The sequence below is a fragment of the Taudactylus pleione genome, unplaced genomic scaffold, assembly GCF_031769625.1.
Source record: "Taudactylus pleione unplaced genomic scaffold, aTauple2 ptg001800l, whole genome shotgun sequence".
Lineage (NCBI taxonomy): Eukaryota > Metazoa > Chordata > Amphibia > Anura > Myobatrachidae > Taudactylus > Taudactylus pleione.
In genome coordinates this window covers 232,115-253,229 of record NW_028286197.1, presented here as the reverse complement: position 1 = coordinate 253,229, position 21,115 = coordinate 232,115, and the positions used below count along the sequence as shown (strand labels likewise).

Sequence of the window (21,115 nt, the reverse complement as noted above, 5' to 3'; positions counted from 1 at the left end):
AGGCAAATATCACATTGGAAGGGCACGAGGAGGGGTAAGAAAAGGAAGAGAAAGGACTATATGGGACTCTCCCCTGCCACAGAGAAAGTCGACCTGGACGAACAAACGTTGAATGATTCCCGGAAAGGCACTGATGATCTTCAGATCATCACTCTGTCTGATCAAACCCTTACGACAGCCCAAGTATCCTTATTGAAAAAAGGTTTAAGCTTTTCCCCATCCATAAGTCTTAACAGATTCTCATTAGAAAAAGACTTGAATCTCTTTGGTAGAAAACTTCTTTTAAAATTTTTTTTTTCAAATAGAACAGCCACCACCAGTGGAGATATGGCCACTACAATGGAAGCTGACCTCAGCTCAGACCAAGAGACTATAGCGTTGAACATTCTGGAAGAATTGGCGAATGAATCTGCTTCAGTTTTAGGGACTTGCTTTCCAAACAAAAGACCTATCTGCAAAAAGAAATCGACCTTCTTTCCACCTGACAATATTTCCCCAGCAGTACAGATCTATATGGGGATGGTATCAAAGACATTGATACACTTTTTTAAAAAAATTCTCAATTCAAGTCAAAACAATCCAACATCTCCAGACAAGAACAACAGGCCTTAGAGGAAATGCGAAAGTGGGAACAGATTATAATTAAACCCTCGGACAAAGGAGGTAATATTGTTCTTTGGGCCAAGGATTGTTATATCAGGGAGATAATGAGGAAACTACAGAATAAAACCTGTTATCAATTGCTTATGTTCAATCCGACGGATTACTTCCTATATATGTATACTAAACTTATCAAAGAAGGACTTTCTAAGGGAGCCCTCACAAATCAAGAGTCTAAATTTCTGCAAGTGGACAATCCGAAAGTACCAACATTCTATGTCCTCCCAAAGATCCTTAAGAATGGTGTTAATCCCCCAGGAAGACCAATTGTCTCGGGAATAGGGAGCCTGACGGAACAGGCCAGTAAATTCATCGATATCCATCTACAGGAATTTGTGACATCTCTTCCATCCTATCTGAAGGACACTACAGATGTTCTTCAAAGGCTAGATGACATCAAGTTAGACGAACATCATCTCCTCATTGCAATGGATGTTGAGTCATTATATACATCCATACAACATAAGGACGGAATATCAGCGATAAGATTCTTTTTGAATATGAAAGACCAATCCATATTCTCTGATTTTTTGATTCAGCTATTTTCCTTTGTTTTACAAAGAAACTACTTCACCTTCCAAGACAAATTCTATTTGCAGACCAGGGGCACTGCAATGGGTTCCATCTGTGCCCCAACTTACGCCAACCTATTCTTAGGTTGGTGGGAAAGGGAAATAGTCTTCTGTGAAGAAAATCTATTGTACACAGAACATGTGGAACAATGGTTAAGATATATCTATGATATTTTGATTATCTGGAAGGGCAATGAACAAGAATTCACTGATTTTATGAAAATCCTGAATGTGAATGACTTGAATTTCCGTTTTACTTGGGAGATTAGCCACACGTGCATCAACTTATTGGATCTGAAAATATTGAGAGGAGAAGGCGGTATGATTCAAACTGACTTACACAGGAAGAAAACCGCAACCAACAGTCTACTTCATAAAACAAGTTGTCACTTCCCTCCAACTATTTCCATCCTCCCTAAAGGGGAATTCTTACGCATGAGACGTAACTGTTCAGATGACAACTTATACAAGGAAAGATGTCAGGAACTGACTGTACGATTACAGAATAGAGGATACAGCAATCGATCCATCAAGAAGGCGAGGCACATAGCAGAAAAAACAAGTAGGGAACACCTGATTTTTCCCAAAAAATCAAGGAAGATACAGATGAAGTAAGATTCGTGGGAGACTACTGTAGAGAATGGCAAGCAATTAAACAGATTCTACAGAGCCATTGGTCTATTCTCCTTCAGGATCCAGATTTGAAATAACATCTTGGTAATCAAATATCGATGAGCTGGAGGCGAGCTAAAAATCTTAAGGATCAACTGGTCCACAGCCATTTTTTTGATACTCCGAAGAGAGAACCAAAGTTAAAAGGAACCTATCCTTGTGGGGATTGCAAAGCATGTTGCTACATAAAGAAAACTGACACAGTAAAGAACAGGTTTGGCAAGGACATAATCATCAAAAAATTCATAAACTGTAAAGCCGTAGGAGTCATCTATTGTTTAGAGTGTACCTGTGGGAGTAGATATGTAGGCATGACTACCAGGGCACTGAAAATATGGATATTGGAACATGTCAACAATATAAAGAATGCCAAAACAGATCTCTCAAAAAATAAGAAAATCACTTCAGTAGCCAAACATTTCCTGTTCAATCATGGTGGTAATTTAGATCATTTCAAGGCCTTTGGCCTTGAAAGAATAAATATGGGGATTAGAGGAGGTGACCTGAGTAACACACTACTGAAAAGAGAGACCCAATGGATCTTCAACCTAGGAACTCTAACACCAAATGGCCTCAATGAATATAATAGCTATAGTGCATTTCTATAAAATTAAAAGACCAATTCTACATACAAACCAACTATATGTCTTTTGATAAATCTTCAAAAAATCTTCTTTTTTGTCACCTTATCTTCTTCCCCTTCTTCCCTCCTCTTTCCTTTTTATAATGCTTACAATGATCAACCATAATATATGTTGTTCTTCTTCCTGCATAAATAATACTTAAACTACTATATGAAATACTATTTATTGTTATGTTCATAAAATATTTATCACATTTTATCTTTTCCATCGTACTTGATATTTTTTATGTTATATACCAGCACTTTCGATTATTTCTATATATATTTCATTATCTATTTCTACACTATATATTATCACTCTTTCACAAATTAATTGCACACTATTATATGAACTTCACTTCCTTAAGATATATTACTTTCTTAAGCTATCCAGCTAATTATACATTTTATATATATTTAATACATATCCATTATCAGAATAGTGGTTGGTCTTGTCTAAAAATTATGGTATGAGATTAATAACGGTTAAATACCAATTACACTAATTGATGTATTTATCATGTTCTTTTTAATATTCTATCATTAGTAAAAGTCCTCACTTCCACTTCATTATTTAATTTCTTTATTTATTTATATGTCCTTGTAGATGTTATTCTAAATTTTCTTTTTATTTTTTAATGTAAAAAAATTTTTTGTCACATAATCACAAATAAATATTAACATGAGAAATATCAAATATGATTTTGTTTTTTCAGAAACTTTGTAATTATTATGCAAAAATATGATTACTTCTTGGAATTAGCAGGCCGGAAATAATTGATTTTTGCTCAATATAAATGACACTTATCTCTTTTTTCTTCGTTTATCTTTTTATACATATATATATATTTTATTTTCAGTTCTTTGTTTATGCCACATTATCCGCTCTACCCCCTCTATTCGCAAGATCTCTTTTATATCAATAACAATCGCAATCTTTACACAATATAAGACTATGTTATTCTCAAGTCTTATATTAACCAGATGTTGTACATGTTTCAAACCACTAACAATGAGCACCCAATGTGGTACCTATTTGTTTGTTCTGTTTTTATAAATTAGAGTCATGTGTAACACATGTTAATAACCTCTCCTTATTTGCTAAACTACATGCCACTCATATTGAATTCTGACTCCTGATTGGTTCCGTCTGCTAGAAATAGCAGGGTAACCAGGGAGTATTACAGTTGATCTCCGTGACCAAGCCAGCTACAGGCGAAACGTGCGTCGGATTCAGGCGACTGCAGAAGCAGGACACACCAACACAAGGTTCAGTATCACCGTTACTACATAATTTTCCCCCCTCCCCCCTATATCTGCACACATGGAGCTGACACCAGTTAGACATCCATTGGATGCCCCGCGATTTCAATATGCAGGAGACCTGAGCATCTAGCGATACGGTACAGCTCACTGATTACACTTCACACACGGGCATCACTCTGTTTAGCCTTTCACTGTTACCATTTTTTCGTTCTGTCATATTTTGGGTGCCCAGCGACTGTACGGTGCTTGACACCCTGACTTAAGATTTAACAGTACTGAATATATTTCTGCTCCACATATGGAGCCCACTCTTTTAGCCACTTATAGCATATTCAACTATTCAGGTTATTTGGATCTGACTGTATCCTACATCTGTGGCTGTTTAATTATATCGAATCATTAGTACTGTTTATTTTTTCCTGCTCCACATATGGAGCCTGCATTGTTTAGCCACTTATAGAATAGTTAATGACTTAGGAGATTCGGATTGATTGTTTCTCATACCTGTGGCTAATTAACCATTATTTAACTTCTATGTGTAAGGGTTGGCAATGTGAGTAACTCGCATTTTATATATTTATATAGTAAAATCTTTAGAATATAGATGCGTAATTGATGTCTAATGTGTTTTTTATGTGCTAAATTGTGTCAATATCACTTTGCTCCGTATCACCTACAGCTTACTGCTTTGTTTATTTTCATAACGATGGAGATATCACTATAGGTCACCAGCTGTGAATTGACGTTCTTTAATTATGTGTAGAGTGTCAACATCCACAGTGATATAAGACCTCTCTCTTTAAATTACCTGGGATCTCTTCTTGTCAGCTTTGTTTATGTCAACAATTAATTACTTCTTTTTTGTACATAAATATTCTTGAAATGTAGAACTATTGTTTTTCACAATTAGTAAATGAGATTTCTCATATATAGATAATCTCAGAAATTTTGACTCAAGTATAAAATATGAGTGACATTGAAATTTCTATGTACATTTCATGTCCGCAAATAGCACCTCACCTGCTGTTTTGATATTCTATTCTTTTTCTTTTATATGGCGCTATACTGACCCTACAAACCTCCCGATTACAGTCCAATACCATTTGGCCAGACGATAATAGGTGGAGATTTTAGGTCCAGATAGCCAACTAATATCGATATATATGTATACAATTTCCATGGGATTACTGTACATGGGAGATCTCTCACTTCCTCTCCTCTGTAGATACACATTAGAGAGAGCAGCAGAGCCTGTGTTTCAGAATCTTTATCCCAGACTTATTTCTTTAGATATCTCTGGTTCCTACATACTATTCTTTTTCCCAGGAACACACATACCGAACCTATAATCCTCTCATTGGTTATCCAATGCAAATTGTATAATAACCAACAGCAGAGATTGGGTCTGATGCAGTGGTTCACTGTTGACTTTTTTCAAGGGATGCTTGCACTGGTAGATCTCTCATTCTCTCTCCTCTACACTGTATGAGATAAGATAGTAGAGCCCAGTTGCATCTTAGGATACATCCAACTTACCTTTGTTTTCACTTTCTGTTTGCAATGATCCCTTCTATCTACGCAGATACAACAGTAACCGTGGTCTTTATATGTCCCAATAAGAGGACTAATTACTTCACTTTGTTGAACCTTGTGTTGTTTACACGACATATCCAGATTTCTTTATGATGATATATTTTGTATTCTTTTAAGAAATTCACATATTTCGCCTAATATGCAATAATAACAACTGAAGTGATCTTTACACTTCAATTTTTTAAAATTTATATGTGTTTATATATTAATTGTTCTGTGTGTCTGTGAGTCCTTTTATTATGTCATATATGATACCCGATAAAGGTTAAGTTTTATAGAGGTGAGTTATAGCTACTTTGTGTGCTCTCCTTATAGAGTCTATTTGTGGACGGCTAGACCCGCCACAACTTTTCTTATCTTTCTATGATATTTTTACTCTGAGAAGCACCTCCACAATCATATGTACACATTAATGTCATAGATATCATGCTTTAGATAGTGGTTATAGGAACACACCTACACCTAATATTATTAAATTATTGACCTATATAATAGGTAATATCCGAACCTTTGCGGTGATACTCCACCCTTTTCCCCTTCCCCCCTTTTTCTCTAACATTAAAGTACTAACCCAGTAGCCATAATAATTCGGATACTCATTGTATATTGCCTATAGTTGTTGAGAGGCGGAAGTAATTTATAAACTTGTTCATCCTTTTCCACTTTCTAAACCTATGGGGCGGGGTGCATGATGCATCGCATTCAGGATGCATTGCAATCTGCCAACCTTCTGTCAGGATTTGGCCTGGGATTGGCTGTTACTTACAGCAGTACCGGCTTCCCCTGACTAGAAAGCGCAATCAGATGTCAGGTGCTTCGGTGGGTGACATGCTGAGAATTCTTCCATGTGCTCAGGGGACTTCCACGCGATCCTCCATATTGGAGTTCCTGCAGTTCCCATGTTGTCTGTATCACCTGATTGGTCTCGTATCCAATGGTAGCCTTGTCAGTTCTCAACTGACTCTATCCTCCTATGGACAGCTACCTTAGGGTACATAGCTGGTAGTTGCCTGTTCAACTGTTGTCTACACCTAGAAGCTGCTGTTACTAGCATCGTTCTAGGCTCCATGCTGAATGTTTCCAGCGACTATCTCCAGTGATATACTTCAGCACTATTCTTGTGTGCTGATCTCCAGTGATGTACTTCAGTGCTATTCTTGTGTGCTGATCTCCAGTGATATACTACCTGCGAACATTCTCCTGTGATATTCTTCTGTGATTCTTTGCAGTACTATTTCTCAGTGAGATTTCAGTGTTAATCACCAGTGTTATTCTTCAATGATAATCACCAGTGCAAATCACCAGTGTTTCTCCTCAGTGATAATCACCAGTGCAAATTACCAGTGTCTTAAGGCCCCCATACATCAGCAATTGATTGCAAATTGCACGATTGCTGCAATCGATGTGTATAAAAATCTTTCCCTTTTTAAATCGATTGTGGCAATTCTGCAATCTGCATTAGATTGAAAAAGGGAAGATTTTCATACACAATCGATTGCAAATTGCACAATTGCTGCAATCAATTGCTGAAGTATGGGGGCCTTTACTCCAGTGTGTGTACTCAGTATCTCATCCGTGTACAAATTTCATGTATTTTACCACAGTGCTTCCTCTGCGTCTGGATCACCAGTTTGTGTACTCAGTACATCATCCGTGTACTGATTTCAAGTATTCTAATTAACTGCTACCCCTGCATCTGGATCACCAATGTGTGTGTACTCAGGGCCTGATTCAGACCCGCTCGCAAACGCATAGCGCTCGCAAGCGGGTCGATGGTTGTCCATTACGCACGTGAGTCCCGTAGCGATCGCAAAAAGCACTCGCTCCGTGGCTCACTACAAAAGGGGTGGCTGTCGATGTTGATCGACAGCTTGCCCCGTTTTGTAGGCGTGGCAGGGGGTGGCTTCCCAAACGGAGGCATTCCCATGTGAACGCCTGCTGTTTGTGGGCGGCCCCATTGAAATCACCAGTGATGTCAGTGGGAGAGCTTCCGGCTCTATTAGAGCCAGAAGCTCTCTGGGGCTTGCGGCCACGAGATCCTACCACAAGGGTCTCATCGCAAGCCCGATGGCCACGATGGTCTTGACCATCGCGACCATCATCCTGGCCACTCGCAATAGCTGTAGAGCCAGGAAGCCGCTCCCCCCCCAAAAAAAGCCCTAATTCAGAGCGAGCGTTCTTTCAGAGCGTCCGGCTCTGAATCAGGGCCTCATTACGTCATCCGAGTTTGGCCTTTAGCATTCTACTTCAGTAAATCCTCTGCGTGTTCTGCTCCAGTGTATCCTCTAAGAGACATTCTCCAGTTTATCCTCTTCGTGACACTTTCGGTGACATTCTCTACTTGATACTCCTCAGTGACATTTCCCTACGTGGCACTCTTCAGTAATATTCAGTGATATTCTCTCCCATGTTACCTGTCTCTACCGATATTCCCTAGTGTTCCCTGTATCCGAGACTACCTGCGCCCTCCAGTGTTTTCCTGCTGCCTCACCACCTAGTTCCCTCGACTCTCAGTCTCCGGACTGGAATATCGAGACTAGGTCGTGGCACCAGTCCCCAGACTAAAGATCACCAGAGTAAGACCCTGGCACCTTCGCATGCATGCCGGCGTTAGTTACGAAGAAGAAAATCACAAAGGACAGCTCTCTTGGTAATAGCTGTCCTTTGCGAATGAGGGACTATGACACAGAAGTCCCTCTGGCGTCCTGCTAGGAGGGATCTAATTGGATGCCTTTCACAGCACTCTCTGAATAGAAGCTCATAGGCTTCTATAGGGTAACACCATTAGAAGATAGCGTTACCCACCGCATTGAAGCCCCAGAATGCATCGCATACCAGGACTTGGTGTATATGAGAAATGCGGTGAAACCCGCATTTTGGGGATGTGACCACATTTCTCCCATTGATGCATCCCGCACTTATATTGGTATGCTGCATGCTGTTCTTCCAACGTGTTGGGTATGGGTTCCCGCCAGTCAGAATACCGACAGCAGCATCCCGACAGTCAGAAACCCGACACTCTAAGTTAAGTATACTACCACAAACCCTAGCCCCTACCCTAACCACCCCTCTCCCTGGTGCCTAGACCAAACCCCCTCCCTAGTGCCTACACCTAACCTCCCCCTCCCCACACCCTAAACTTAACCTTCCCCCTTTAGTGCCTAATTCTAACCCTCCTCCTAGTGCCGAACCCTAAACCTACCCCTCCCCCTAACCCCTCTACTTACCTTCGGGATACTGGAGCTGGGACCCTGATGCTGTCGGGATTCTGGTGCCGGTATTTAAACCATCGGCATCCCACACACCAGGATGCTCACTACGGCCCTGATTCAGAGCCGGACGCTCTGACAGAGCGCTCGGTCTGAATAAGGGCCGGGCTATTTTTTTTTAGAATGGCCTCCTGGCCGCTCGCATAGCTGTGGTTGACCACCTACAGCTATAGCAAGCGGCCAGGAAGAGGGTCGCGATGGTCAAGACCATCGGGCTTGCGACGAGACCCTTGTGGTAGGGTCTCGTTGCCGCAAGCCCCAGAGAGATTTCGGCTCTAACAGAGCCGAAATCTCTCCAACCGACATCACTCGTGATGTCAGTGGGGCCGCCCCCAAATGGAGGCGTTCACATGGGAACGCCTCCGTTTGGGCAGCCTCTCCCCCGGCCTGCCCACCAAAGGGGGCGTGCTGTCACTCAACATCGACAGCACGCCCCCTTTGGTACGAGACCCGGAGCAACGGATTGCCCGTCGCTATCCAGGTCTCATGCATGCGCACGGCGGAGCCGGCTCCGTCGTGCGCATGCGCTCTGGGCACCATCGACCCGGTTTAGAGCGATCAGCGCTTGCGACCGGGTCTGAATCAGGCCCTACATCCCCTCCCATCATGCAACTTACCTCCGTGTACATGATCGCTAACTCATCTGTCCTGCTCAGGGTTTTTGTGCTGTTACGAAACATAATCATCGCAATGTTTTGCTATTACTATTGTATATATTTTATACTTATGTTTCAGTCTTGTCTAAGATCAGCCTTTCTAAACTCAAATTAATATTTGCTGCAACATCAGGGGGGAGATGCACTAAGCCTTGGAGAGTGATAACGTAGAGAGTGATAAAGTACCTACCAATCAACTCCTAACTGTCATTTGTCAAACAGCATGTAAACTGAGTTAGGAGCTGATTGGTTTGTACTTTGTCACTCTCCAAGATGTTTTTTCTGTGATCTCTTCCATATACTCACACTACCTGGTACTTGCAGGAAATGTCCAGACCCAGCAAACTGCTCCCTCCACAAAGCTATGCCTTTGCTGTAAGTTTACATAACTTTAGTATTTATTTATAGTGGGACGCATATGTATCCAAAAACTACACGTATAATATGTACATCTAAAAATACTATACTTCATGTGTCCAAATGAAAATACATTTTAAGCATATCATGCTTTAAGCATATCATAATGTGGGCACATACTACATCCTCTTCATGATGATGGCTAGTATTTTAATCTGTAATAAACATAACTAAATAAATAATTTCTGTGTGTTACTGTACGCCTGCAAAATGAACTAAACACCAGCACTCAAAGCTGTTTATATGTCTTTTTGGTATAGACCCTAGGACAGGGGTTCTCAAACTGTTTTGCTCTGGGACCCCATCTAACAATAACAATTATTACAGGACCCCAGCATGTTACTGCAGAATGACTGCCACACGTGTGGTCAGCAGACCGCTCAAGCACAGTAACACTAGGAAGACACAAAACTGTAAGGTGTCCGATAATGCGATCATTTAATTTTTTACACATTGCAGGGACGAGCTCTTTTCGAAGCCCCTTTCCATGCAAGACTGAGGAGACAGTGGGTTACTGGTGAGGCAAAGGGTGACGTAGGAGGAAAAGCGCCTGGGTGACAGGGAGAAACCGGGTGATGGGTGAGGAAGATGGTGGCAGAGGGTGAGGCAGAGAGTGGCATGGAAAGGCAGAGGGTGACTGGGGAGGCAATAGGTACGTAGGAGGCAGTGGGTAATAGGGAGAAGCTGTGGGTAATGGGGAGGCAGAGGGTGCCGGAAGGTGATGGAGAGGCAGGGTGTGGCAGTGGCTGGCAAGGAGCAGCATAGGGTGGCAGGGGAGACAGTGGCTGACTGGGGAGGTAGTGAGAGGCAAAGGGTGACTTAGGAAGCAGTGGATAACAGGGAGAACCAGAGGGTGACAGGGAGGCAGATAGTGGCAGAGGGTGAAGCAGAGGGTGGCATGGAAAGCCAGAGGGTAACTGGGGAGGCAATAGGTGATGTAGGAGGCAGAGGGTAATAGGGAAGAACGGGGAGGCAGAGGGTGTCTGTGGGTGACGGAGAGGCAGTGGGTGGCAGGGAGAAGCAGTGGATGACAGGAAAAGGGAGTGGATTGCAGGAGGAGGCAGTGGAAGGCAGCAAGAAGCAGTGGGTGACAGGGGAGGAAGTGGTGACAGAGAGAGGCAGTGGCTAGCAAGAAGCAGCAAAGCGTGGCAGAGAGAGCCAGAGGGTGGCAGGAAAGACAGTGGGTGACTGGGGAGGCAAAGAGTGACATAGGAGGCAGTGGGTAAGAGGGAGAACCAGTGGGTGACAGGGGGAGGCAGGGGGTGAAAGGGAGAGACAGAGGGTGGCAGTGGGTGACGGGGAGGCAGGGAGAGGCAGAGGGTGACAGGGGGAGGCAGTAAGTGAGAAAGACAGAGGGGGCAGTGCATTTCAGGGGGGAGGCAGTGGATGACAGGGGGAGGCAGTGGGTTTTTAATAAATTCATTTATTTTCTGTTTCCCCCCTCCAATTCCCACACTATGTGCTCCCCTGTTCCCCCATGGGGTCTGTGCTCAGCACTCCCCTCATTCCTCATGATCCCCCTCCACAGCAATCATCACACATTCTGTGTCCCTCCACCCTGGCAGCAGAGGTTCCCCAGGCTGCACTTACTTAAGAACATCTGCACAGACTGCAGAGAGAGTCTGGCAGCTGGCTCCTCTGAGTCTGTCTGCTGCTGATGCTTGCTTCCTGTGTGTCAGTTTCTGCTGCTGGGCAGGAGGACAGGAGACACTGAGCACTGGGGTGGGGGTGGGGCTGCCTGATGACTCCATGGATCTCTCAGCCAGTGATCCGAGGAGTCTTAAATAACAGACAGTTCAACTGATTTCACTCTCCTCAGATCACTGGCTGAGAGATCAGGGGAGTCATCAACCTGACCCCATGTGAGTCGCGACCCCAAGCTGGGATGGCCGCGACCCACTTTGGGGTCACGACCCACAGTTTGAGAACTGCTGCCCTAGGAGATTAACAATAGGCACCAGCAGCAATAAGTAAACAGGAAAAAGCGTTTTAATATGTAGAACTACTAGTCCCAACAAGCAATGGCAGCAATAAATTGCTTGGATATGCTGTTGGTTGTAAAACATCAAGTGCTACAGTAGCATACTCATGGCTGCTCAATACCTCCCAACTGTCCTGATTTAGGCAGCAGTGAATGAGTACCAAACACACTAGTCATGGTGTGCAAATGGGAAAAAGGAACAGGGGGATTGTGAAAGTGACACATGACCGCGCCCTGATGATGGACTCACCCTTTTTGTCTGCACTTGTCCCAATTTCTCAACAGAAAATGTAGATCTATAAAGCACCAGAATGACCTAACAGTCAATGCCCTCCAATACCTGTACTGCCAGTAAGAAACATTCTGTAAAATATAACTTAAAAAATACAATATGATAACTACCAAACATTTTCTAAGGAACTGGTCTCTCCCATTATAAAAACGCTATAAATACGTTATGGAGTCATACAATAGTGAACAATGGAATTACTATTATTCCTAAGTCCAGCCGATTGTATGCTTTGGTCGGCGACTTGATTTTTCCCGTCTTGGGAAAAGGCTGTAGCATACTAACGTTTATGGCTTTGTATTACAGCCTGTGACTGTGTGTTTAGTGATATACTGAGTATCGTTTACATTACATTTTTGATGATATTCAAATAAATTGTATCCCACACAATCACTTGTATATGTGTTTTTTTATGGGTTCACTCCTATTTTGCACAGTAATTTAATTTGAATATTATTTATTAGAATATGTTTTTACATACCCATGTATTTGTTTTTCATGTTTTTGATATTATTTAACATTATTAGAACTTACTCAAGTTCCAGAAGAATTATATCACCTGAAATTATACAGATGGGATTTGCATAGTAAAATCAACATATGTAATAAAGTCATCATAGGTCTGGGGTGTGCATTTTATCGCCAATCAAGATTAAGGGCTCTATTTACTACAATCCGCATTGGTAATGCAGATTGTAGTGTGATATTACCGACTGAATTCGCATTGCAAATTCAGGCAGTATCACAGGGATTTACTACAAATCCATTGCAGGGACAGAGCTTGCGAGAAAGCTCTGTCCCTGCGAATCCCCTCCACACACCAGTCACGGTATCTTTGCAAAAAAATACCATGACAAGTGCCCCGCACATGCGCCGCCCGACAGCCGCTGCTACCCCCCCCATCGTTAAGCCCCCAACCCCCGCGATCGTGACCCCCCCTCCCTCCCTGCGACCCTGCCCTCTCCCTTAATTACATTTACCTGCATGATCCAGGCTCCGGTGATGTCTTCCATGTCCTCCGGTCAGGTGATATCTCAGACTGCACTGGGACCCGATCACCTGATGACCGGGCCGCAGTGCAGCATGGGAGACCAGCTGACCAGAGGGAGGACATCACCCGGAGCCCCGACCACCGGTCCCTGGAGTCAGGTAAGTAAATTTTTTTTTTACTTTTTTTTTGCAGTGATCAGCTTGCGGTCTATTTAGACCACACAACTGATTACTTGGGCCGGCTCCCAGGTCTGCTCTCCCCATTAGAGCGGAACAGGAGTCCGGTAACCGGGGGAGACCCTGGATAATGCCACCTCCAGGTATTTTTTTACAATTTATTTTTAGTAACTCTGGTCGGATCACATTTCCCATTACAATTAAGGGAAATGCGATCTGCTTACTAAAAATAAGTAATACTTAGGGTTTGGAGTAGAATTTTACGAATTCTACTCCAATTGCCCTATAGTAACTGTAGGTGAAACTAAAATAATGTGAAAAGGGTGTAAAAACACCCTTTTTAACTTTATTTTAGTAAAAATAATGTTAATAAATAGAGCCCTAAGAAAGAGTGAATAATAAAATCACCTGAGCTGTACAGTCTGCTTTCTATATTATTAGACATTGGACAAAGAGTCTGCATTATTAAGTGACCATAGGTCAGGGGTCTGTGTAATAAATTCACTAGCTATTTGGGATTCCTTCTCTGCTGGGCCATGTGATTACAGCAGTCAGACACAGTGGAACTAAGCGGAATCAGCAGCACTAGTGAATTCTTGGAATGCTTTGGCATCGGGTGGCCACCCTGCTGTTCATTTGGGAATAGTCATGCTGACAAAACAATATAATTCTGGTGGAGTCTTTATACATACTCTGGTGGTGTTTCAGAGGTGGATGCAGGGAAACCATAGGGCGCAAGTGGCCGATGGTTTCCCTCTGCACATGTGTCCGAGCTGCACTGCACATGCGTCCTGATGATTACTGCACAGAAACGCAGATCGAAGTTTCATGAAGAGCCATGCAATTTTGATGGCCATGTCTAGGAGTAGCCAGATAATAGGTCTACACTAAAAAGATAGACAGTCAATAGGTCGACAGGGACAATGGATTAACAGGTAATTGGTTGACACTTGACAGTGACTTAGGTTGGCAAGATTAAAAGGTTGACAGGGTTAAAAGGCCAACATTCAACATTCGCAAGCAGCCCGATGGTTTGTGAACGCGCATGCGTATGCTTCGTTCTGTGCGTGCGTGAACTACTCTGTGCAATCACATCCCGCTCGCTCGCCCAGCAAAGACAGCCCAGTGCAATGAGTGACAGGAGAGCCCGTTTGTGAGTGGTAACAGGGGCAAGACACTAATAACGGGGGAGTGGAGGTGCGAACGCAGGCATGCCAGGGTGTCTCAACGCCATTTTTAAGGCATGCATAATTAACAGGCAGCGTCATAGTACACGTCACATGCCTGTTTTTTACATTGAAGTCCTTGCAGTGCTTGGGGAAGGGTAAGGCTACCGCAAGTGCTGCATTCTCTACCGATGGTGCTCGATGTACCAATGTTTTAATACACTTCCTGGAGATGATGTGTGCTAGTGGGCATCTCTACATATGCTAGTGGGTGTCTGCATACACAGAGCGATCACTCGCACAGCTAAAGTGGATGTGCTTATGCCTTAGCGAGCTTCCCATGACGTCACTGTGAAAAATTTGCATACGCTGGATGCGAGCGATCGCATCTAGCGAATGGGTCTGAATCAGGCCCTAAGTGTAGTGTTTTCCAGCACAGCATACTATTTTCAAAAAACAGGATTAAGATTGATCATTGGGACTTGATTGCAATATAGTAGGGATTATATTTCCTAACAGGTTGGGTACAGGATCTCGACTATCAGAATACAGACAGCAGCATCCTGATGGTCAATATCCCGACTGATTTTGTTATTTTAACCCAAATCTAAACCCTTACCCTAACCGTCTGCAAGTTCCCTAATTATGACCACTTTCCCTGCCCTTCTCTCTTCCCCCTCTTTCCTGTACCATAACTACACATTAAAGTGCCAAATATGCCATAATGCTTACAATTGAGTTTAAAATGGTAATAAAGCAAGACTGGGCAATATCAGAGAGAGGAGTTGACCCTGCTCACAAGCATTTAATGATTAATCATTAGGAAAATAGGAATTTGTGACATGAGTATAAGTGCTACATATTTCCACATATTGCATATTGGATTACCCGGAATGCAAAAGTAAAAGCTTCTTCAAGGCCTATATGACACAACAATGTGAACTGGGATTAAAGAGTTGCCTAAGAGTAGAAAGAAAACATATTAGTTTTCTGTGAACTGTGTAGAGGGAAGATTATTGGATAGAATAGTTTATGGATGTTAAGTGGGTGGTTCAGGAATTTGTAGCCCAAAAAAGTCCTGTAACTGGGAATGACAGGAGAAGATCTTGCTCAAGGAGAAGGGGTCAGTTTGGAAGATATTTTGAGATAAGTAAAGAGATGAGGTCCAGAGTTGAATCGAGTGTCTGCTTGAATCAGTTATGGGGGTCAGAGTAGAACCGAGTCACTGCTCGGGTCTACTTTAATTTTGGAACTCAGATTTAAAAACTGAATCTCAGGTTTCAGATTCCATGTAAACCAGTCCAAATGACATGTTTTTAGCTGTTTTTGTCAATTTTAAAGATTTAAAAAAATTCATTAAACTAAACCGAATTCGAGCAAAATTCTTGATGGTGGTTTTGCCAAAACATGGGGGTCCATGCACATCTCTAGTAAATACAGGTAACCAATGTTGGGGCTGACAGAGCAGAGAAGCAGTAGTAATTATCTGTCTTTTATTGATTGTTCCACCACATATAACACATTTTCGTAAACCATTTGTGATTCTTTTTCTATTCTCTGTATTTGGGTTTCTCACTGAATAAGAAGATTATTATAGAAGATTATCTGTAGAAGATTATAATAAAAAAATGTTTGTTGTAAAGATCTGCTCTCCCTACCATGGCTGTTGACATTAAGCCAAAGATTTAACCTACTGTATGTTTACTGTACCATTACAAAGTTTCTTAATCATTGCATGTCCATTAATAGGATTTATGTTTTTTCTTACAGGGAAAGCCTAAGCCTCAAATTGAGTGGTCTAAAAATGGGCAACCTCTGGATCCCAAGCACGCAAGTGTGAGGAATGGTGAAAGTGACACCATTCTTTTTATTCGTACAGCTGAGCGGAAAGATTCTGGAACATATGAACTCACAGTGAAAATAGATGACCTAGAAGACAAAGCCAAAATTGAGATAAAAATTGCAGGTAAATATTGAGAAATTACAGATATGTACTGGAATTTCATGTAAAAATTAACTATGCAGAAGTCCACTGAGCTTATACTGTGTACAAAAAAATAAATAAATATTTGAGAATTCTGTATTGATGATAGGCCATGTAATACTTCCTGATGTGTCCACATACTGTACATCTAGCCTCCTTCTAGTTCACGCCGTGCAGTTGCGAGACTCAGTAGTGTTGAGCGTCTTTTCTTGCAACTTTTTCCCCTTAAAATGCATCTCATTTGCAAAGCGATGCAAATAAAATGCATTTTAAGGTTAAAAGTCGCACGAAAAGACGCTCAGCGTCAACGCATGAGTGCCATGCGACTCAGTATGTGTAGCACATGGTGGGTAGATGTATGTGGACAGCCAGAATGCACAGTTTCTTGGTGGGCTGCATGATCCAGTCACACCGGAATGTCAGCCAAATATCAGGATGTGAAAGAAAGACAATGTGTGAGGTTGTGTGTGGACTGTGAAAAGGGATGTAATTAGATATGGAAGCTATGAAGGTTATGTGGGAGGTTCTGGAATCTGATAAGCTTGCCTGAAGAGGTGAGTTTTCAGGGAATGCTTGAAGGATTGGAGACTAGAGGAAAGTCTTATTGTGCATGGTAAGGCATTCCATAGAGTGGGTGCAGCCCGAAGAAAGTCCTGTAATCGTGAGTGGGAGCAAGTAATGCGTGGGGATGAGAAACGCAGATCTTGTGCTGAGCAGAGATGTCAGATAGGAGGATATTTTGAGATGAGTGAAGAGATGGGTGTTGGTGTGGTTTGGTTTATAGCCTTATGTGTAAGTAAAAGTATTTTGTATTAATACGTTAGAAAACTGGCAACCAATGACAGACTGACAGAGCGGGGCAACAGACAATGAACGTTTGCATTCATAATTGATTGTAATGGCGATAGCCTGTTATTGCGAAGACCAGTAAGGAGGCTATTGCTATAGTCAATGCGGGAAATAATAAGTGTATGGATTAGAGTTTTTGCAGTGTCTTGTGTGAGAAATGGTCGAATTTTGGATATGTTTTTTATATTTATATAACATAATTTCGAGACAGATTGAATGTGGGGAACAAAGGACAGTTCAGAGTCAAGGATGATACCAAGGCAGTGAGCTTGTGGGGCAGGGTGGATTGTCGAGTTATCAACAGTGATAGAGAGATCAGGTTGGTAACTGTTATTGGCCGGTGGAAATTTGGCCGGTGGAAATATAATTAATTCTGTTTTAGAAATATTAAGTTTCAGGGGGCGAGATGACATCCAAGATGAAATTGCAGAAAGACATTCAGTGACATGGACCAGTACAGATAGTGATAAATCTGGGGAAGATAGGTAGATTTGAGTATCATCCGCATACAGATGGTACTGAAATCGAAAAGAGCGGATTAGTTTGCCAAGAGAGGAGGTATAGATAGAGAATAACAGAGGACCTAAGACAGAGCCTTTTCGGTACTCCAACTGATAGAGGTAGCGAAGAGGAAGCAGAGTCAGAAAAATGAACAGTAAAAGAGCGATCAGATAGGTAGGAAGAGAACAAAGAAAGAGCTGCGTCCTTAAGACCTAGGGATTGTAGTGTTTGTATGAGAAGAGAGTGATCAACAGTGTCAAAAGCAGCAGAGAGATCTAGAAGAAATAGGAGTGAGTAATGCCTTTAGCCTTGGCAGTGACCAGATCATTTACTACCTTAGTCAGTGCTGTCTCTGTGGAGTGTTGGGAACAAAAGCCGGACTGAAGTGGGTCCAATAAATTGTGTGAGTTAAGAAAGTGTGTGAGATGGGTGTAGACAAGTCTCTCAAGTAGCTTGGAGGGGCATGGGAGCTGGGAGATAGGATGGTAATTTGAGAGAGTGTTGGGGTAAACTGTTATTGGCCGGTGAAATATAATTAATTCTGTTTTAGAAATATTAAGTTTCAGGTGGCGAGATGACATTCAAGATGAAATTGCAGAGAGACATTCAGTGACACGGACCAGTACAGATAGTGATAAATCTGGGGAAGATAGGTAGATATGAGTATCATCTGCATACAGATGGTACTGAAATCCAAAAGAGACGATTAGTTTGCCAAGTGAGGAGGTATAGAGAATAACAGAGGACCTAAGACAGAGCCTTGCGGAACTCCAACTGATAGAGGTGCGGTACTCCAACCGATAGAGGTAGCGAAGAGGAGGCAGAGTCAGAAAAATGAACAGTAAAAGAGCGATCAGATAGGTAGGAAGAGAACAAAGAAAGAGCTGTGTTCTTAAAACCTAGAGATTGTAGTGTTTGTATGAGAAGAGAGTGATCAACAGTGTCAAAAGCAGCAGAGAGATCTAGAAGAATTAGGAGTGAGTAATGGCCTTTAGCCTTGGCAGTGACCAGATCATTGTTGGGGTAAAAATTTTGTTTTTTCAGAATAGGAGTAATCACTGCATGCTTGAACAGTGATTGAAAGTTGCCAGTAGAGAGAGAGAGATTACAGATTTTAGTTAGGGTTGGTATAAGCACAGGAGACAGAGCTTTACTGATTTGTGATGGTATAGGATCTAGAGGAGAGGTAATAGAGTAGGAGGATGAGAAGAGTGTAGATACTTCATCTTCCTTTGTGAGATCAAATGAAGAGAATGTGCCAGAGGATTCAGGTAGGGACTTGAGCAGGTCACTAGCTGAGGAAGAGCAAATCATTTCATTTTGGATCTCATGAATCTTGTCCCTAATTTAGGAAGCAAGATCTTGCGCATAGATAGTAGCAGGTGGTTTGGGTGAGGGAGGGTTAAGAAGCAGTTTAAATGTATTAAAAAGTCACTTGGGGTTAGAGGCTTGAGCAGAGATTTGAGATTGGAAATATGTTTGTTTGGCAGTGTCCAGAGCAGTACAATAAGAGTTGTAGATATTCTTATATGTGAGAAAGTCACTTGGAGTATGAGACTTTCGCCACTGACGTTAAACTTTATGTGAGAGTTTTTGTAGATGCCTTGTTAAGTTAGAATGCCACGGTTGATGTCTAACTCTATGTGGTGTATGATGGGTAGCTAAAGCTACTTCATCGAGGGCTTTTTCTAGAATCTGGTTTAGGTGTGATGCAGCAGTCTCAGGAGAAGTGAATGTAGAAAGTGGTGACAGTTGTTGTTGTAGAGAGGTAGATAGTTGTTAAAAGTTAATAGCATTAATATTTATGTGGGTTTTAGGTTTGTTTAATCTCAAAGACGTTGATGTAATGGAGGAGAGTGTGCAGGTAATAAGGTTGTGATCTGAGAGAGGGAAAGGAGCATTAGAGAAATCAGAAACTGAGCATAGTCTGTTGAATACAAGATCAAGGCAGTGGCCCTCCTGATGAGTAGCGGAATCAGTCCATTGAGAGAGGCCAAGAGAGGAGGTTAGAGAAAGTAGCTTGGAGGCATGAGGAGATTGTGGACTGTCAATGGGGATATTGAAATTACCCATAATGATGGTGGAGACGCCTGAGGATAGGAAGTGAGGGAGCCAGGCAGAAAAATGTTCCAGAAATTGTTGAGGTGGCCCAGGTGGGCGATAGGTAACAGCAACTTGCAGAGAGAAAGGGGTGAAAGTCATGATACAACGTACTTCAAATGATGTAAATGTGAGTGAAGGTACCTGTGGGGGAACTGTGTATGTAAAAGATTGGGAGAGTACTATCCCTACCCCACCACAATTACCAGGCCTGGAGGTGTGTGAGAAGTGTAGGTCACCATGTGAAAGTGCAGCAGGAGAGACAGTGTCTGATTGTGTGAGCCATGTTTCTGTTATCGCCAGAAGGTTGAGGTTAGTTGAAATAAAGAGGTCATGGATGGATGTTAGCTTATTGCAGACAGAGCGTGCATTCCATAAGGCACATTTTAGTGACTTGGAGAGTGAAGGGAGGCATGCAATGGTTATGAGGTTAGCTGGATTTATAGGGCCTCATTCAGACCCGCTCGCTAGTGATGTGCGCTCGCAAGCGACCCGATGGTTTGCGAACGCGCATGCTTCATTCTGCGCGTGCTCGAACTACTCGGTGTGATTGCAGGCTGCTCGCTCACCCAGCAAAGACAGCCCAGTGAAATGAGTGACAGGAGAGGCCTCTGTGGGTGGTAACAGGGGCAGGACACTAATAACGGGGATGTGGAGGTGTGAACACAGGCGTGCCTGAGTGTTTCAACGCCATTTTGTAAGGTGTGCATAATTAACAGGCAGTGTCATAGTACACGTCACATGCCTGTTTTTTACACTGAAGTCCTCGCAGTGCTTGTGGCAGGGTAAGGCAAATGCTGCGATCGCTACTGATGGTGCTCGATGTACCAATGTTTTAATACACTTCCTGAAGATGACGTGCGCTAGTGGGCGTCTCTACATACGCTAATGGTTGTCTGCATACACAGAGCGATTGCTCGCACAGCCAAAGTGGGTGTGCTTATGCCTTAGCGAGCCATCGCTTCCCATGTCATCACTTTGACAAATTTGAATATGCTGGATGCGAGCGATCGCATCTAGCGAGCGGGGCTGAATCAGGGCCATAGCTCGATGTGGGTGGCATGTGTGTTGGGCCTGGATTTGGTGATACGTCACCAGCTAATAGAAGCAGCAGGAGAGAGATATAAATATATTTGTGGGATTTGTATGATAGATTTTTATGACGACAGGTTGTGGATGTTATTGTCAATGTGTATAGATAAGTTAAAATCTCATGCGTGTTCGTAAGAGGAGAGAAGATTAATGAGGCAGCAATATGTACAGAAGGATGAGCTGCAGGGAGAGTAAAGGATGTAGTAGCCTTAGAGATGATTCCATGTAGTGAGATAAGAAATAGAAGTTTTTGATACAT

At 42.6% G+C, this 21,115-nt stretch overlaps 1 protein-coding gene across 1 annotated transcript in view; it reads left to right on the top strand.

Annotated features, from left to right (window-relative positions):
- LOC148436340 (myosin-binding protein H-like) overlaps positions 1-21,115 on the top strand; it is a 117,792-nt gene that overhangs the window by 69,830 nt on the left and 26,847 nt on the right. Inside the window, exon 5 of the mRNA XM_088465018.1 lies at positions 16,101-16,296. Within this exon, the coding sequence (XP_088321144.1) occupies positions 16,101-16,296 (196 nt within the window). The remainder of the gene's footprint in view (positions 1-16,100; positions 16,297-21,115) is intronic.